General features: G+C 50.4%; 1 protein-coding gene across 3 annotated transcripts in view; it reads right to left on the reverse strand.

The window, feature by feature from the left end:
- The window catches only part of RPH3AL (rabphilin 3A like (without C2 domains)), a 141,890-nt gene that overhangs the window by 14,273 nt on the left and 109,626 nt on the right, over positions 1–17,991 (reverse strand). For 2 of the 3 annotated variants that reach the window (XM_044248196.1, XM_044248195.1), the window contains 2 exons: positions 11,338–11,512; positions 3,151–3,243 (listed from right to left, as the gene is read on the reverse strand). In XM_044248196.1, the coding sequence (XP_044104131.1) occupies positions 3,151–3,243; positions 11,338–11,512 (268 nt within the window). The remainder of the gene's footprint in view (positions 1–3,150; positions 3,244–11,337; positions 11,513–17,991) is intronic. The other variant, XM_044248197.1, reaches the window with a different exon arrangement.

Raw genomic sequence — 17,991 nt, forward strand, 5'->3', positions numbered from 1 at the left:
GGATTCTCTTTGAAAACAGCCACAAAAAAAGGTGGCCGGGCCTCTACTTCCCTGAGATTTAGGGAAAGGGCAGAGTTTCCTAAATGCGGAGGGCATCTTTCTGTCCACACTGAGATTATCTGACCTCTCGGTGCCCTACTGTAACATGGGACCACAGTAGGACATGGCTCACTCTGCCCCAGCTGTCAGGGGATTCCACGAAACAAGGAATGCCCCCCGCCTGGCACAGGCTGCGGTGAGAAACCATGCAAGCAAGCCTTGGCAGCGACCATCCTTGCTGGTTTTATCTGGCTGCTCAGCACCGAAGCCTGAGGCCAGCCTCTTTCACCTGCACAGACCTTCAGGCAAACAGTCCCCGGGCCCTCAGAGCGTGCAGGAATGGCAGCCACATGGGAAGACTGCCAGCTGAGCGCCAACCCCCTGGTCTTCCCTGCCTGTGGAGAAGGAAGGCATCTAGCTCCCCAAATGGCTGGGGGGAGCTCCACACAGCACAATGACCCTTTCTCGTTGATTGGTCTTCTGGAGCCAGACAGCTGACCTACACCATGCAGACCGGAGTCAGGCGTTTACGGGTTGCAGTGAGGGACGCCTGACGCCCTCTCAGACACTCAGAAGACCGTGTCTCCAGCCTCTTCTCGAAAGCTCCCGGGATCCTGCACGTGTGTGCTTGTGTGTGCATGCACAGGGAGGGCAGGGCCGGTGCTGAGATGGGGCTGGTCTCTGCGGGAGGGGCAGCCTCAGCGTAAGATCTGTGAGCTCCTTCACCACCTGCCAGAAATTTCTCCAGAAAGTTTCCTTCCCTTGGATTTGGAACAGTAAGATACCAAAGCTGGAAGACAACAGAGTGTCCCGGCCCCCTCATCTCCATCCTACTCCTGGGGCAACCCGAGCCCAGAGAGGAAGAAAGACTTCCAAAAACTAATTTCCCTAGCCTGGGGCCAGGATTGGGGGTGGGGAGGCACAGATGTGAGGCTGTCAAGCTCTGCTTTCCACAGGTCAGCTGGCAGTGTCAGTGGGTGAGGTGGGCTGGGCATGATATTTATTTTGATATATTTATCATATTTCTGGATATGAGTATTTATTTCCGCAGAGCAGTGTGCCCGCTTTTGTTGCAACAGATGTTCCTGTTGGTCTAATTCCTAGGCTCTCTCTTTTTAATAGGGATGCGGAAACAAGAACTATTTCAGTTTCTTCTTAATAACGCTGGAAGGGTGGTAATCATAGTGGCAAGAGACAACAAGGAGGGGTGGGGACTTCGGCCAAGCCAAGAAAGCATGCCCAGTGTGAAGAGGGAAGCTGCCTCAGCCTGTTCAATTTGTCCAGGGAGGGGGCAGTCCGCAGACTTTCTGATGTTCAAAACAGCCAGAATTCCATATCTTTTCAAATAATAAGAATTCTTCACATTTAAAAAAGTTGTCAGTGAACTTAAACCAGCGAGCCAGATCGAGTTGCAACCTCAGACACAGGCAAATGTCCAACCCTCAGAGGACAGATGGCATCCCACTTCCCAACATGGAAGCCCTCCTGCTCTGCCATCCTCTGCCTCTTTCTTCAAGCCTCAGCCAGCCTGGCCCCCTGCAAGGAACACACCCTCCCAGCTGCTCCGAAGGCTGCAGGGAGTTCATGGGCCATGTTTGAGCCAACGTGACAGAAATGGCAAGTCCAGAGTCTGGCTGGGGATATATTTGGGGGGGGCTGGTGAGTAGGGAGTGGGAGAGGGCAGCTGAGCGCTCCAAGGAGCTTCCAAAATGCTAATTTCTTAGGAACAGAGAAAGAAGGAAGGTGGCATAGCAACAGCTGGCTCTGGGCAGTGAGCAATCCTGTATGAAAATAAAACATTTTACAATCCACAACCGTGGCTCATTAAGAATGAATGGATCTAGTGGTATAAATAGCACGCTGCGTTAAGAAGTCAGGAAACAGCATATGGGTTTGATGGAAAAACGGCTGCCACCGAACTGCTGATTAGTTCTGTTGGCTGCAGCTCTGCACTAACGAGACAGAGGTCTGTGGTTCCAAGCTTTTGTGGGCCATGTGGATTTCTCCATCTTGGGCCATAGCATGTATTCCCATCTCCCCAGCCCTGATCCCAGTATGGAGGCAAACTCTGGACACATAGTAACAACTCTTGTACTGAATTTCCCTCAATTTCTAAAGCACACTATCCTCCCTATAATAGCCAGTTTCTGCTTGAATGCTCCCAGTGACACGGAACTCACTACTATGTCAGACCCAAAACATCTAATTCTGTGGTTACTGAGTAAGAGATACAAATTTCCCCCTGTGCTGTCCCAGCCCTGCTTTAAGGGAAAGCAGCCCTAAGTATCCATGCCATCTGAAGGGATACAGGCTAGATGTGAAAAGGACAGCCATGAGTAGGAATGAATTGGGCCAACCACCTCCTCCCTGAGTGCAGATGTGGGGTCGTAAGTGCAGCCAGAGGAAGGGCACGCCAGATGCAGGGGATGGAGCTGACCCGAGGAGCAGCCACTCCCATACTCTTCCATCCCCCAGGTCTCACAAGCCTTGTCTCCTCTGCTTCTGGAAGACTTTTACCAGAAGCCTGGCAGCAACCCCTGTACTTGAGCTGGCCTTGGTGGTCTCCATTCCTCGCAACCAAAAATCCTCCTGCCAAAACTGAAAGGGGACAGCCACTGTGCGTGGTGATTTGGGCAACAGCTTACTCTATGCTGAACCCAGAGGGGAGAGGAATGGCCTGTGCTTCAGAAGCCTCTTGGCTGCAAGTGTGTAGGACAGCCTCCCCCTCCTCGTCTTTCCTGAAGCTGCCCCATGGGCTGTCTGAGCATCTGATGAGATAATGACCATGAGTTGCAGAGCTCTGGCTGCTGCCAATGTGGCGCCCCGTGTACTGGACATGGTGGTGTCGGGGTGGAGGCGGGTTAGCCGGGGGTCATTCAGCAAGGCTGGCCCAGGGTAAACACTTGTAGCCTGACCTGAACCCGACCGCTCAACCCAAACAATCCTGACACTTGCTTTCCCTGGACTGCAAACGGAACCACAGCTGAGGATTTTTTAAAAAGTGTTTAAAATTTAGTGAACCAAGGAAGCGATAATGAAACCCCTCTATTTTTCTCAAAACGATCCGACTGGAACAAATCCAAAACCTTGAAGTACTTTTTTGAAACAGACCTTGAATCACCCAGTGTGTAAATCTGTTCAAATCCTTCCACGAAGCCCTTGCTCTGCTCACGGGGCTGCCAGAGGGCAGGACATGGGAGGGCCCTGCAGAGGGACAGTGACACCGGCTCAGCAGAGATGGGAAAGTACACTTGCCCCACCACTATGGGAACTCTAGAGACCTTCCTGTGCCGCAGCCAGGGACCTTCTGGCCTACCGTGGCTTCTGTGCTATCTCTGAGGAGGAGTGGGGAGGAAATGGCTATCTGTACACTTGGGTAGGGCTTTATGGGTCTGTGGTGGAAGACAAAATGAAAAGGCCTCCCTAATCCGGCCAGGCCACAGAGCAGTGATGAGGGCTTTTGTCCCCTCCTACCTGCCCAGCCCCAGGCTCCAGGTAAAGGCCAATACGGCAAAGCCTTACCAAGCTCAGGTTGGTCTCCAAGGGATCCCAGCTCTCTGGTTCCCATCTGAGAAAAGCAGACACATCCTAGAATGCCCTTCGAACAGTGTATGTACTAAAGACTCAGGGCTTCAGGCCCCCATTTCAGGAGCTCAGCCACAGCTGGGCCAGTTGGGGCAGACCAACCATCCAGTAGATAGGGCAATGTTGCCCAATGTTGCCTCCAGTCAGAGCATTGGGGGCTGAAGAAAAAAAGCCCCATCATGTTAAGGATCCTTGTCACTGGAGGGAGAGAAGCACAAAATCCTGAGAATAATTTTCAGATGTAATGACTTCACTCAGATAAATTCTGCTCTCTCTCTAGCTCTTGTAGGGAATTAGGCTCATCTAGTATCCAAGACAAGCCCTCCTCCCCACTGTCTGCTTCTATCATAATGCAAGGCTGCAGAAGTTAAAGGCTTGATTTTTCAGCCTCCCCTTTTAACTTTCTTGCATTCTTTATAGTGATGGCTGGAGCTGCTGCAACCATCTTGTGACCATGAGGGAAAGAGCAAGAATTATAAAGACACCTCTCCTGACATCAATGAGCTGCTGAACCACAGCTTCAGGTGCCTTCCCTAAACTTTCTAGCATATGACAAAACAGATAATCTGTTATTACCCAGATATTCCAGGTTAATATGGTATTGGCCACCCCTACGGCCAGCAAATATCTTTGTACATAGCCCACGGGTGAGAATCCAGCTCAAAGGAAAGAAGTCTGCTAAAGAGGTGGGCTAAGCTCTAAAGGGATTAAGACCCAAGAACGCATAGTACTGGCTCCACAAATTTACACCTTTTTTTCACAGGAGAGCAAAGAGAGCAGGAGTGTGCAAACTGGCATTAGTCATTACTGCCATGAACTGGGAGCAATGATCTGCCACTGAAAAGCAGTGTGGAGCACACACTCCATTTAGATCTACCAGGTGCAGGGCACCTGGGTGGCTCAATGGGTTAAGCTACTGCCTTCAGCTCAGGTCATGATCCCAGGGTCCTGGGATCGAGCCCTGTGTCGGGATTCCCCAGTCATCAGGGAGCAGCTTCTTTCTCTCCACTCTGCTGTGCTCTCTGTGTCACTCTGTCTCAGTCTCAAATAAATAAAAACCTTAAAAAAAAAAAGATTAGATTGTTTAGGTGGGAAGGTGGACCTCTCTCAGAGACAAACAGGTCAGACCCAAGGCCACTCAGGTCACTCTGTTCCTTCCTCCATCCTGGGGAAAGAATGAATGACCTGCTATAAGCAAGCTTACAGAAGTCTCGCCTGGTGGTCTGTGGGCAAATCCTTGTCCCAAATCAACACCCAGGGTACAGAAAAGGGTGAGAGAAGTAAACCCGGGTAGTCAGCCAACCTGTTCTGCACATGCAGGAGCGTTACCAGCTCTCTTTGAGATAACACAGCAGAAAAAAATATCTTGGATCTTTTCTAATATATTGTGTTATTTTTTTTAAAGATTTTATTTATTTGAAGGAGAGAGAGAGATCACAGGCAGGCAGAGAGGCAGGAAGAGAGGTGGGGGGAGCAGGCTCCCAGCTGAGCAGAGAGCAGATCACGACCTGAGCTGAAGGTAGAGGCTTAACCCACTGAGCCACCCAGGCGCCCTCTTTGTGTTATTTTTAACTTTTTTTTTGAGAGAGGGGTGGGAGGGGCAGAGGGAAAGAGAATCTTAAGCAGATTCCATGCCCAGCAAGGAGCCCAACATGGGGCTCGATCTCACGGCCCTGAGCTCATGACCTGAGTCGAAATCCAGAGTTGAACGCCCAGCCGACTGCACCACCCAGGCGCTCCTAACATTTAGATCTTTAATCTTTCTGTGGCATGTTTCTGAATACATATGGAACGGGTGGAAATCTAATTATGCTAATTCTGGTTGTTACATAAACCTGTTATTTTCCCACTGAATTGAAAAACTACCTATGTTCAGCTTCCATACTTCCTTAGGTCTATTATTTCCCTATTCTGTTCTACTTACCTATTTATCCTATAAATAAATATTCTATTTATTCTGATGCCAATACTTTACTATTTCTATTGATTATAGTAATTTTATAGTAAGCCTTAAGAGTAAGCAACTCCTTCTATACCTTGCCATTCTTAAAAAAAGAAACAAAATATTTTGGGGGCGCCTAGGTGGCTCAGTGGGTTAAAGCCTCTGTCTTCAGCTCAGGTCATGGTCCCAGGGTCCTGGGATCGAGCCCCACATCGGGCTCTCTGCTCAGCGGGGAGCCTGCTCCCCCCACCCCCCGCTTGCCTCTCTGCCTACTTGCGATCTCTGTCAAGTAAATAAAATCTTTTTAAAAAACCCCAAAACACTATGTTAAAATGAAGTATAACTCATATGCCATCAAGTTCACCCTCTGGAAGTGTACGATTCCATGGTTTTAGTATATTCATTAAGTTGTGCAACCATCACCACTATTCAGTTCCAGAATATCTTTTTTTTTTTTTTCCAGAATATCTTTATCACATGTTCTCTGTACCCATTAGCAATCCTTCCCCCTTCCCCCCAGCTCCCTGGTCCTGGCAATCATGAATCTACATTCTGTTTCCATGGATTTGCCTGTTCTTTTTTTTTTTTTTTAAGATTTTATTTCTTTATTTGAGAGGGAGAAAGTGAGCAAGAGAGCACAAGTAGGGGGAGTGGGAGAGGGAGAAGCAAGACACCCACTGAACAGGGAGCCCATCTTGGGACTCGATCCCAGGACCCTGGGATCATGACCTGACCCGAAGGCAGACATTTAACTGACTGAGCCACCCAGGTGCCCCATGGATTTGCCTGTTCTGAACATTTCATATAATCAGAGTGATACAACTGTTAGGACCTTTGTCTCTGGCATCTTTCACTTAGCAGAGAGTGTGCACAGTTCATCCATGGCATAGCCAATGTCAGTAGCTCACTCCTTTTTTAAGGTTGAATAATATTCCACTGTATGATTAAGCCATGTTTCGTTTATCCAGTGGATAAGAGAAATGTCTGAATCTGTTCCTTCCTAAAAACTCCACTGGGAAATCAGATAGAAATTATTACATTTATTAATTTAGAGGGATCCAGATCTTTGTCTGCCTCTCTGTTTGTCTCTTGCTTTTTATTTTTTGTCCTGTAATAAAGTTCTATGATTTTCTTCAATTTGAACCTACAATTGCGTTTCAACTTCACTTTTAGGTATTTTATAATTTTTGCTGCAATTATGAGTTAATTTCCCCATTGTTCCTTCTAATTAGCAGAGAGTAAAACTATCATTTTTTTTTGGTGTGTAAACGATCAATTTACTTTGCATCCTGTTGGTTCCCAAACTGTCTTATTAATCCCAATGGGTTGTCTAAGCAGGCTCTCTTGGGTTTTCTTAGTATACAGTCACATCATCTGCAAATAATAAAATTTTTTCTCTTTTCCAATAGCAACAGATTATTTTCTTGCCTTATTTCATTAGTTAAATACTACAAAACACTGTCAACTGATGTCTGTTTTTTTGTTTTGTTTTGTTTTTTTAAAGAGAGCAAGAGAGGGCATTAGCAGGGTGAAGGGCAGAGGGAGAAGGAGACTCCCACTGAGCAGGGAGCCTAACTTTGGGGCTTAATCCTGGGACTTCAGGATCACAACCTGAGCAAAAGTCAGACACTTAACCGACTGAGCCACCCAGGTACCCCGATAGGGGTATTCTTGATTTGCATTTTGATAGAGCATGGCTTCGGTTCTTTATCAGTGAATGCAATATTTGGTATCGGATATTTTTTCTTCCTTGGTAGTTGTATCATATTTAAGCAATTTCCTTTTATTCTCATATTAAAATTTTAATTTAGCATGTATTTGTTTTTAACCTTGGAGAGGAAGACATTTTGAAGCAAGATAGGAAACCTAGAAACCACAAAGCCAACAAAAGACATACTTGACTTCACAAAAATGAGAAGAAACAGGTTTTGAATGGTAAAATACTATGAGTAAAGACCAAGGTCAAACAAAATGGAAAGTCAAGGAGGAAAGCATTTGCCAGCCATCTACCATCGCTAACATATAAGCAGCGCCTACAAATCGATACGAGAAAATAAACCACTTAATAAAAGATGGGGTATGGGTTCAAACGGGTAATTTTTAGTGTATGTGCTACTGTAGCAAGCACAAAACAAGTACCATTTTAAAGATTTTTTTATGTATTTGGGGGGGAGAGAGAGGGAGAGAGATATAGAGGAACAGGGGTAGGGGAAGAGAAGAGAGAGCATCTGATGCCAGGAGTAGCTTTTTTTTTTTTTTTTTTAAGATTTTATTTAGTTATTGGGGCACCTGGGTGGCTCAGTGGGTTAAGCCTCTTCCTTCGGCTCAGGTCATGATCCCGGGGTCCTGGGATCGAGTCCCACATCAGGCTCTCTGCTCAGCAGGGAGCCTGCTTCCCCTCCTCTCTCTCTGCCTGCCTCTCTGCCTGCTTGTGATCTCTATCAAATAAATAAATAAAAATCTTTATTAAAAAATATTTTATTTAGTTATTTAAGAAACAGAGCAAGAGCGAGAGAGAGAGGACACATGAGTGGGGTTGGGGGTGCAGAGGGAGAGGAAGCAGCAGACTCCCCGCTTGATCCCACAACCCTGAGACCACAACCTGAGGGGATGCTTAGCCGATGGAGCCCCCCAGATGCCCCCTAGGATCAGCTTTCATGCTGGGAAGCAGGGACTGTGGGGCAGGAGGGGGATGATGGTCCTGGGGTTTCCAGAGGCAAGGGATCTGCTTCATGAGGAGAGCTGCTTCATGAGAGTAGGGGTGGTTTTCATAGTCCTCAAGTCTCTCTTGGGGTTGTCCAACAGAACTGGGACCCAGAGGAGTCTGCAGGCCCAAGGGAAAATCCTTCCACTGTTTTTCAAATATCCTGGTGGGGTATGGGTAGTTCATTCATTCATTCATTCATCCACTCTTTTACCTAAGAAGTCTCTATCCCATGCCTCTCCCATGCTAGGTAGTAAGGAACTGGCCTATTCAGACAGACATGGCCCTGCCTGTATGTAGCTTCCAGTGTGGTGGGGGTGGGTCCCCACCCCAGTGCTGGTCCCTCTATTTCTGCCTGGCCCTGAGCTCAGTTTGGGTTGAATGGGGTGCTCTAAGGGCTAGGCTTACCACACAGGCTCTCACTTGGCCTAAAAACTATAGTATTGACCCCAACCAACTACTAGGCACCTGGGTATGGCTGATGATAGGCCTGGGGAGGGGAAGCCACTCCTGGAGCTGGAAAAATGTTAATTGGTTCTCCAGTTGTCAGTGGTTTGGAAAGGCCCCATGAGGTTCCTATGCCAGACTCCCAAGGCTGCCAGCTAGGGGCTGTCTGCTGCCAGGAGTCTGACAGCCTGGAGAACAGCTTGAGAAGGAATTGGGACTGAGGCAGTAGCCCCTGGCAGCTCAGGAGGCTTCCAGACAGGCAAGGCAGAGCATTAGGCAGAGCCTGACCTCCAGACCCGTACACCACCAGGAAGCCACAGAAGGGCTAGTGTGGGGCTGACCTCCCCTCGTCCCAGGCCCAGGCCCATCACAAGGATGGTTCCAGGTGGCCTGGGCTTCCAGTCTCCCACGGGGGTCCAATAGCCACCAAATGCCTCTGTGAGTACATGGTAGGGTCTGCAATGGCCAGGGGAACCAAACTCAATCAGGAAGCACAGATCCCACTTCTGCAGAGGCTCATCAAAGAGGACAACCACAGGATCAGGCTTGTGACCCCCTCCTTGCAAACCCCTGATGCTTTGGTTCCTGTGGCAGAGAACCTCTGAGCTTTCGTCCTCCCTCCCCAGCAATGCCTCCTCCATGTTGTCCACCAGCTCCTAGTCTTCCTCCCTCTCGACTGTGGGCTTTCTCAAGTTCAGGCCTGCCCACACCATGTACTCCATGCACCCCCCAGTGTACCCCATCTCTGCATGTATGCAGATACCCTCTGGGCCTCTCCAACCGGCCTGGAGCCAGCGACTGTCACCTTTCTGCTGCCCATGGGCAAGACACATAAGTCATCTGCCTGGACCCCCCTTCCTGCTCGTCACTAAAATGGGGATCATCATCACAGAATTGCAACATGCCTGGCCCGGGGGCTGCATAAAGGATGTGCTGCCTCCTGCTCCAGAACCCTGGAAGCTTCCGACCCAGTCTGCAGACGGAGCCCAAGTTCACCTGGAGGACCTCCACATGGTCCGGCCTGGCCACAGTGCAAACTCAGTTAATAAACCATGCCACCTGTGTGTGTGTGGGCTGCTGGCTTCCTCACCCGCATCATCAAAAGGCCATCTGTGTCTGCATGACTTCGGGGAAGGAGGCCCTGTCCTTCCCGGGGTGTGCGTGAGCACATGAGTGTGTATGAACATGTGCCCCACGTGAATGCTGAGCACACAGGGCAGTGAGGACCCCTGGGGCCCATCAGAACAACATTCTGTCTCCCCAGCTGTAACTCCTCCATCATCCCAAGGGACACAGGTGTGCCCTGAACAGGGCAGGGGCATGAGGAAGCCTCAGCTGGAGGGTGGAAAAGGGACCGAGTGGAGGAGGGAGCCACTTCTCCAAAAAACCCCATTCTGGGCTCCTCCCTGAGGCCAGTGCCATGTAGCCTGTGCCCCTGCCCATCTTCCCAGGGGACCCTTGCCCTTGCCCACGGTCCCTACAAGGGTTTTGCTGTGGCAGTGATGGCGAACTTGTGAGAAGGAGAAGTGCAAACAGAGGCCAGCAGAATTTGTGAGGAAGGCCTTCTGGACAAAGAGGCAGGGGATGCCTAGAAGAGGATTTCAGGAGACCAGAGACCCCGCTGTTAATGCTGGTCATGGCTGGACAGGCTGACCTACAGCTGACGTTTACTTTCCACAGGATATCACTTGGCAGCCTTCAATATTTTGTAATAAACATACCTTAATTTTGCAACAAGGGAAAAAAAGCCCAAAAGATAGATGCCAGGTCTTAAACCAAACACAAAGATCTTTAAGAGCCCCACAAAAACAGCTGCCATGTCTACGCAGACCCTAAACTTGGACCCTTTAGGCCAGAAGGAGCAAGGGCCCAGAGGATAAGACCCGGCCACCCAGAAGATAAGACCGGGCCTTTTGGTCCCATCTCAGCCACACAGCAGCTCAGTAAGTGCAACCTCTTCCCCGGGCCTCAGGCTACACGTCTCTAAAACAGGGGTTAAATACCCACCCTGATCACCTCTGGAGCCTTATGTGAGACCAGGAATTTTAAAAATGCAGATCACGAACATTAAAGCATCCTGCAAATCGGGGAGGGCCGTCTACCATACCAGGTACTGTGACCACCAGTGGGGCTGAGCTCCCTTCCGATGGCGGCCACCTGGCCGGCTGCCACAGCAGTGCAGCTTCCATGTGACCCAGAGGGCCCCAGGCACAGTCATCTTGCTCATTAGGACCAGGGAAGCCAGGTGTCCTCCTTCCAGAGATGCAACAGAAGCACCAAGAAGAGATGGTACAGGCCAGCTTTGGAAAGCTGCATTTTCATACTTTGCGAGAAACCTCAGTAGGTATCATGCTCCTGCGAAGATCCATAGCGCTCACAGCATGCCTAGCCCCAAAGAAGCCTTTGCTTGTGAAATGGCCCCCCAGCAGACCCCATGCTCCAAGCGATCCCTGAGCTAAGGTCCAGCCGCCCACGTGGGCGTGGGTGGCAAGCTGAGGGCCCAGGGAGGGACGATGTGCCAGGGTGAGCCCCATGCAGGTGTGGCAGACCCTGGCCTGGTGCCTTAGCACTGCCCAGCTGGCTGACAGCAGGACTGTGACAGGCAGCAAAGGGGACTTACCTCTCCCTCGGGCCCACGTGTAGACACGACTAGTCTCAGTGCTTCTGGGCTTTTGCTCGGTGGGCTCCATGGGCAGAGGTCGGAAGTGGGGGTCATCGGCCCGGCCAGGGGTCTTCAGCGGCAGGATGTACTTGGGGAGCCCTTTGTAGAACCAGGCCCCCGACCTCTTCCAGACCTGGCAGGGGTGACATCTGCTTAGAGCAAGGGACGCAGGGCAGCCCTCCCTGTACTGCACTCCCATACTGGCCCGCCCTTCTCTCCTGTTGGAAAGGACTCTGTGCTGTGGGTGCCCAGAAGGTGCTCCATATGCTACCTGCATTCCTCCCCTCTGCCCCTTCCCTCGAGGCTCTGGGGCAGAGCGAGTGGCAGGAAGCTCGGAGAAGGACCGGGCTGGGGGACGGTGCAATACTGGAAGCTGTCCTGGAGAGCCCCAGGTTAGAATTCCTAGCAGCACTGAGATACGGTCATCAAACTCTCCATGCCTACTTCAAGAAATGCCAAGTACTCCCTGATCTCTTTTCCACCGAAGGTTATACGTTCAGGGTATTCAGTAAGGGGGGTGGGGGAGAGTTTGAAGGAACGTGACCTTCTCAGAGAAGACTTTGGCGATTGAGAGCAGATGGCTGGGGTCCAAGCCTTGGATCTGTCACCGGGCCGCTGTGAGATAGGGACACATGGACCTTCCAGATTCCCAGTTTCATCACCAGGAGGTGAAATGTAGGAAGAGTTCCTGTCTCACAGGGCAGCCACGAGGACCAGACTCTGGAATGAATGTAAGACGCCACCAGACAGATGAGATGCTTATGGCCGTCACTGCCACCCTCTTCCTCTCATCTGACAGACAAGGAAATCCTAAAACCAGTGGACCAAGTTCCCGAGGGGAGGGGTAGAGGAAGAGAGAGAGACTCTTTTTTTTTTTTTTTAAAGATTTTATTTATTTATTTGACAGAGAGAGATCACAAGTAAGCAGAGGGGCAGGCAGAGAGACTGGGGGAAGCAAGCTCCCCACTGAGAAGAGAGCCCGATGTGGGACTCGATCCCCGGACCCTGAGATCATGACCTGAGCCGAAAGCAGAGGCTTAACCCACTGAGTCACCCAGGTGCCCAGGAGAGAGAGACCCTTAAGCAAGCTCCATGGCGGGCTCCGTCTCACAACCCTGAGATCATGACCTGAGCCAAAATCAAGAGCTGGACGCTTAACTAACTGAGCCACCCAGGCACCCCTCAGAAGAGAGAATTTAAAATCAGAAGGCCAGAGGCTGCCCTGATTTTCTCTAGGACAGAGTTTCCTAATCCCCAAGCCTCCTCTGTACCTTAGTTCTATGGGTTGTTAACACAGGCTGGACCAAAAAAAAAAAAAAGTTTCTAATCATGTACACTTGGGAAGCACTAGGTTAAACAAAGCATTACTGCAGGATTTCTCAGAGCCTTTAAGATACCAAAGTACATAGGGTTCTCCAACAGAGCCAAAGAACATACAGTGCTTCCCACTCAGAATCTACTCAACAGGTTTTCCTAGAGAAGATCAACCCAGGTAATTGGTCTGCACAGACTCGGCACCTAACTGTGCAGCACTGAAATCATTCAGCTATCATGAGTCATCTTCTTATGCTCCAGAGTGCTAGGCCTGGGGCCACTGAGTCCCAACCCTGTCCCTGGCTCAGATCACTCACCCCTCCCTCCCAGGTACCCTTGCAGAAGGGACTGCTTTCGTGTGGCTCTTGAATAACATAGAATCCATCCGGTAGGATGAATGCCTGTGGAGACCCCTTTAAAAAACCCTTTCTGATCCTCACACAGCCCTCCTACAGTAACTATTTATTTGAATTGACAGAGTGTACACATAGTCTAAAATTGACGTGGTGCAAAATTTAAGTCTCCTCCCCATTGCCAGAGGCATCTGGTGATAAGTTCTTTGAAGAAGCTCTGTTACTATCCCCACTTTCCAGATGGGAAAATTGAGGCTCCAACAACTTAAACAACTTGCCCAAGGCCAGCCCTCATTCTACTGGCCTCTGTTCCACAGTGGAGGCCCCAGAGTCTCATCCCAACAGTTTACAGATGCAAAGTAGATGCTCACTAAGTGTGGCTAAGTGGTGAGTAAAGCCTCAGTAAGGCAGACCTCATCGGGGACTGAGTGTCCTGCAGAATGGGCGCCTTGAGGGGAGGGAGCTGCCGTATAGGCAGAGGGAAGGGGGCTCAAGCAGTGGCTGCCAAGGCCACCCTGTCTTGGCGCAGCTGCTACGTGGTTCCTGAGAACACCGGCCCAAGCCCAAGAGGCCACAGGTGGCCAGCGAGGGGCTCACTCTGCCTCTGCTTTGCCTGCCTCCCCTGAGCACACCGGCCTCCTGCCCCCCAACATGGGCTGGGCCTCGGGGGGATCGAATGGAGCAAGCCCTCAAGAACCAACTGTATGCCCAGGGCATGAACACAATTTGTTCTAAAGGATCTGTAGACGCACCCTGTGTTTGCTTCCCACCTAACCCTGCATCAGAGCAACTGTTCTGTGTCTCCACCACCCCTTTTCCATGGCTTCAGAGTTTGGATTTATGAAACGTAATTAAACCAGCCTTCCACTGATAGACATTTACCTGGTTTCCGAAGTTTCACTCTTGTGAACAGCACTGCAGCGATCATCTTTGCAAACATATCAGTCAGGTGTCCGTTATGGCCTTACACCCATAATGGGTATAACCAAAACACCCTGGGGGCGGATCTGCTGGGTCAAGGCATGCGTCTAAGTTTAGATGGGGACATCCATTGCCAGACCGCCCTCCAGGAAGAAGAGCTGAGTCTCCAGTGGAGTGCTAAATGCCTTCAGGCTGGGAAGCCTGCACTACATTTCCCGGTGAGATCTAGGGTCTGGTCTGGGGACCAGCTCAGAGCAGTTCCCATGGGCTGCTGGATGTGGGGGACATGCATGTCGGGACCTGCAGCTATCAGAGTTAGGTACCACAGGAGGGAGGATGGGGGCCCCATGGTCCCCTCTGGGGCACATTGTGTGGGCGTCTTTGAAGAAGACTGGAGGGGACAACACCAAGGGTGACTCAGTGACAGGGTTTATGTGTTACTGCTGTGTGGCTTTCCGTGGGACAGACCAAGAGATGATGCGGAGTTGCGTTTGGAGACTCCACAGGGCCAGACGCATGCCTGATCCTCACTGAGGCCTCATGGTGGCCTTCTCGGTTCTTCCTCCAGAGCTGGGACCATGGTTCTGGCCCAGGCATGTGCATAGTCCTCACTTTCCTTTTTTGTTTTAAATTAAAATTAATTTTAGTTTAAAAAATGTCCATAGGTGGCTCAGTTGCTTGAGTGTCTGCCTTGGGCTCAGGTCATGATCTCTGGGTCCTGGGATCAAGCCCTCTGTCTTGTTGTCCAGCTCCCTGATCAGCATGGAGTCTGGTTTTCCCCCTGTAGCCCACCCCACCCGCCACCCTGCTCCTGCATACTCTCAACTAAATAAAATATTAAAATATTAAAACATAAATCCATAACGTGAAATTTACCATCTTAGCCATTTCTAAGTGTATGGTTCGGTAGTGTTAAGCACACTCATGTTGTATAACCCATCTCCTGAGCACTTTTTATCTTGTAAGGTGGAAATTCTGCACCCACAGAACAACAGCTCCCTAGTCCCCTGTCCCTCCAGCCCCTGGCAGCCACCATTCTACTTTCTGAGAATCTGACTCAGAAAGAATTTGATGACTCTAGGTACTTCATATGAATGGAATCCTGGGGTATTGATCTTTTTGTGACTGGCCTTTCACTAAGCATAAGATCCTCAAGGTGTCACAACCTGTGTCAGAATTTTCTTCCTTTTTGAGGTTCAACACTAGTATTCCACGGTAGGTCTACACCACATTTTATCTAGCCATTCATCCATGGATGGACACTTGAGTCATGTCTGCCTTTTGACTCGTCCTTTCATGTTATTTTTTTTAAGATTTTATTTATTTGACAGAGAGAGAGCGCAAGCAGGAGGAGCAGCAGGCAGAGGGAGAAGAAGCAGATGCAGGACATGATCCCAGAACCCTGGGATCATGACTTGAGCCAAAGGCAGATGCTTAACCAACTGAGCCACCCAAGTGCCCCTGGTCCTTTCACTTTTAGAGACCACAAGGCTGTACCATCCAGGAAGGGGCCCAGGGACAGGGCACTCACCACTGTATCTTCGAACTCCTAGCACGTGTCTGACACACAGTAGTAGATGCTCAGCAAACAGGCGGCATGGCTGAACTGGCAGCTATAGGTAGTTTGCCAGAAAGTATCCCAATCCATACAGCTGTCATCTTCCTAGAGATGTGACCCGAGGGTTTCACCTAAGTCCTTGTAATTAATGAAGTGGATTAACTGTTTCAGATTAAAGAGGGATAAAGAAGAAGTGTTTAGGAGTGCCTGGGTGGCTCTGTCAGTTAAACGTCTACCTTGGGCTTACGGCACAATCCCACGGTTGTGGGCTGAGCTCTGCATTGGGCTCCTTGCTTAGTGGGGAGTCTGCTTCTCCCTCTCCCACTCTCCCTGCTTGTGGTTTGTCGAATAAATAAAATCTTAAAAAAAGAAGAAGGGTGTACCAGTGTCCAGCATTCTCCTGCAAACCTCCCTGACTATGTCCTCCCAGCCCTTCCTAGAGCGCCAGTGCCACCCACAGCCGGGGCTGTTCCTGGGTCCCCTGGCTCATCACAGCCAACAGGCCCCAGGCCTCAGGCTCATCTCCTGTTGCAATGATCCACTTCCACCCCGACCCCATGCTTAAAAAAATACTGATCAGTAAAGTGCTTTTAGAAAATAGGATAAAGATGGCAACCCTCTTGGGTCCCCTCACTCTCTGGGAGCTTTGTACCATCACTTCGCTATTGCTCAACAAACCTAGGGTGCCTTGGTGGCTCAGTGGGTTAAGGCTCTGCCTTCGGCTCAGGTCATGATCTCAGGGTCCTGGGATCGAGCTCTGCATTGGGCTCTCTGCTTAGTGGGGAGTCTGCTTCCCCCTCTCTCTGCCTGCCTCTCTGCCTACTTGTGATCTCTATCAAATAAATAAATAAAATCTTAAAACAAAACAAAACAAAAGCTTGCTTTGCTTTGCTGCCCTCACCCCCCAAAATAGGATAAAGAGCCCAAAGTTATTAGGCTCCATTGCATGAACATGTGGACAGTCAGTAGTTTTTTGGTATTCAATTATTTTTGATCTATAAATCCCCCCATTAACTTTCATATAATTCATTCTGACATTTATGCTCAGCAGGGAGTGACCCTATGGGCTTACCCTGGGGTCCAGTGGGTCAGTCATTCCACATGAGTTCATAATCCTCGGGCCTGGGGTCTGCCTACTTCTGACGCCACCGCAGTGGACAGAGACCAGAAGACCAGAAAGGCCAGAGATCCCAGACCGGCTCGAGGAACCGCAGTTCCTGAGCCCCCACAGCAGGGGTGACCAGAGCACACAGGGGCCTTACCCACTGTGGAGGACACTCCTGGGAAGGAGCATGTGAAATGCAGTGTTTTGGAAAGTGCCTTCCACAGGGGAGAGCAGGACTGATGAGTTGAGGTGGGAGGGATCCCAGCTGGCTAAGGGGTGCCTCCTCCCCCTACGTGAATCCCTGCCCATTCTCAGACCTTCTCATGCCTTGAAAAATGCAGGACCGGAGCTTTGACTTTGAACCCCGTTTTTTCTGCTCTGAGCATCCAGGCCCATGCCCTGCGGCCTGGCCCAGCACCCCCCACCCCTGGCCTGCCCTAAGAACAGCAGCAGCAGAAGCCCTCCACAGATTGGAAAACCTCCACTTCCAGGAGAGCCCGTGGGACTCTGCAAAGCCCTAGTCCTCTCCCCATGTGTGGTCTGCAGTGATAAGGCCAGCACGGCGGCCAGCCTTGAAAATGCCTTTAGCTAAGAAAAGACCCACGCAGCAGCATTTGGAGGGGTGGCCAGTGGCATGAAACCCTCCCCGTATAGCACTGCTTTGTGCTCTGCTTCGAGGTTTTCATTAGGATTTCAGCTCACGGCCAATCTGACTGCAGCTACTGATGGATATTAGGCAAGCTGTTCCCAGGGAATTTTAATTACCATGATAACGATCGCTAATCATTGGCGTTTCCTAAATGGCTGTGGCTGGAGAAGGCGGTGAGTGCCAAGCCCTGTCAGGAAGAAGAGGATCCTAGGGGACCAGCCACTGGGGAGGATGGGCAATGGATGGCCCAAGACCTCTGTCCCTGCTCATTACCCCATCCCTTCCATGTGCTCCTGTCTCTCAAACAACTCGGGAGTGCCCTTGAATGAATTCAGGTGAGGCAACTGGGTCTGCGCAGAGGTACAGTTTGGGGCCTTCGCACATGCTGTTCCTTCCACCTGACATGCCCTTCATCCTCGTCTCCCACCAAGGCAGTGACACTGCCCGTCAGAAGTCTTCCGCACCACCTCGAGCCGAGGCAGAGCACGTCTGCCATGCTCCTGGAGGCCACATGCAAATGCAGCAGCTCCAGCATTTTGCCCAGCCAGGGAGCTGGGAGCCCAAGGGCAAGGCTGTGCCCGAGCCACCCCTGTATTCCCAGGGCCCCGCGAGGAGCCGCAGCGTGGCAAGAATGTTGCCGACTAACAAATTGAACGAATAAACGAGGAAGGCAAAGCAAAGGAATCATCCTCAGGGGACAGAACTCAGGCTC

This window comes from Neovison vison, chromosome 5, assembly GCF_020171115.1.
Source record: "Neovison vison isolate M4711 chromosome 5, ASM_NN_V1, whole genome shotgun sequence".
NCBI lineage: Eukaryota > Metazoa > Chordata > Mammalia > Carnivora > Mustelidae > Neogale > Neogale vison.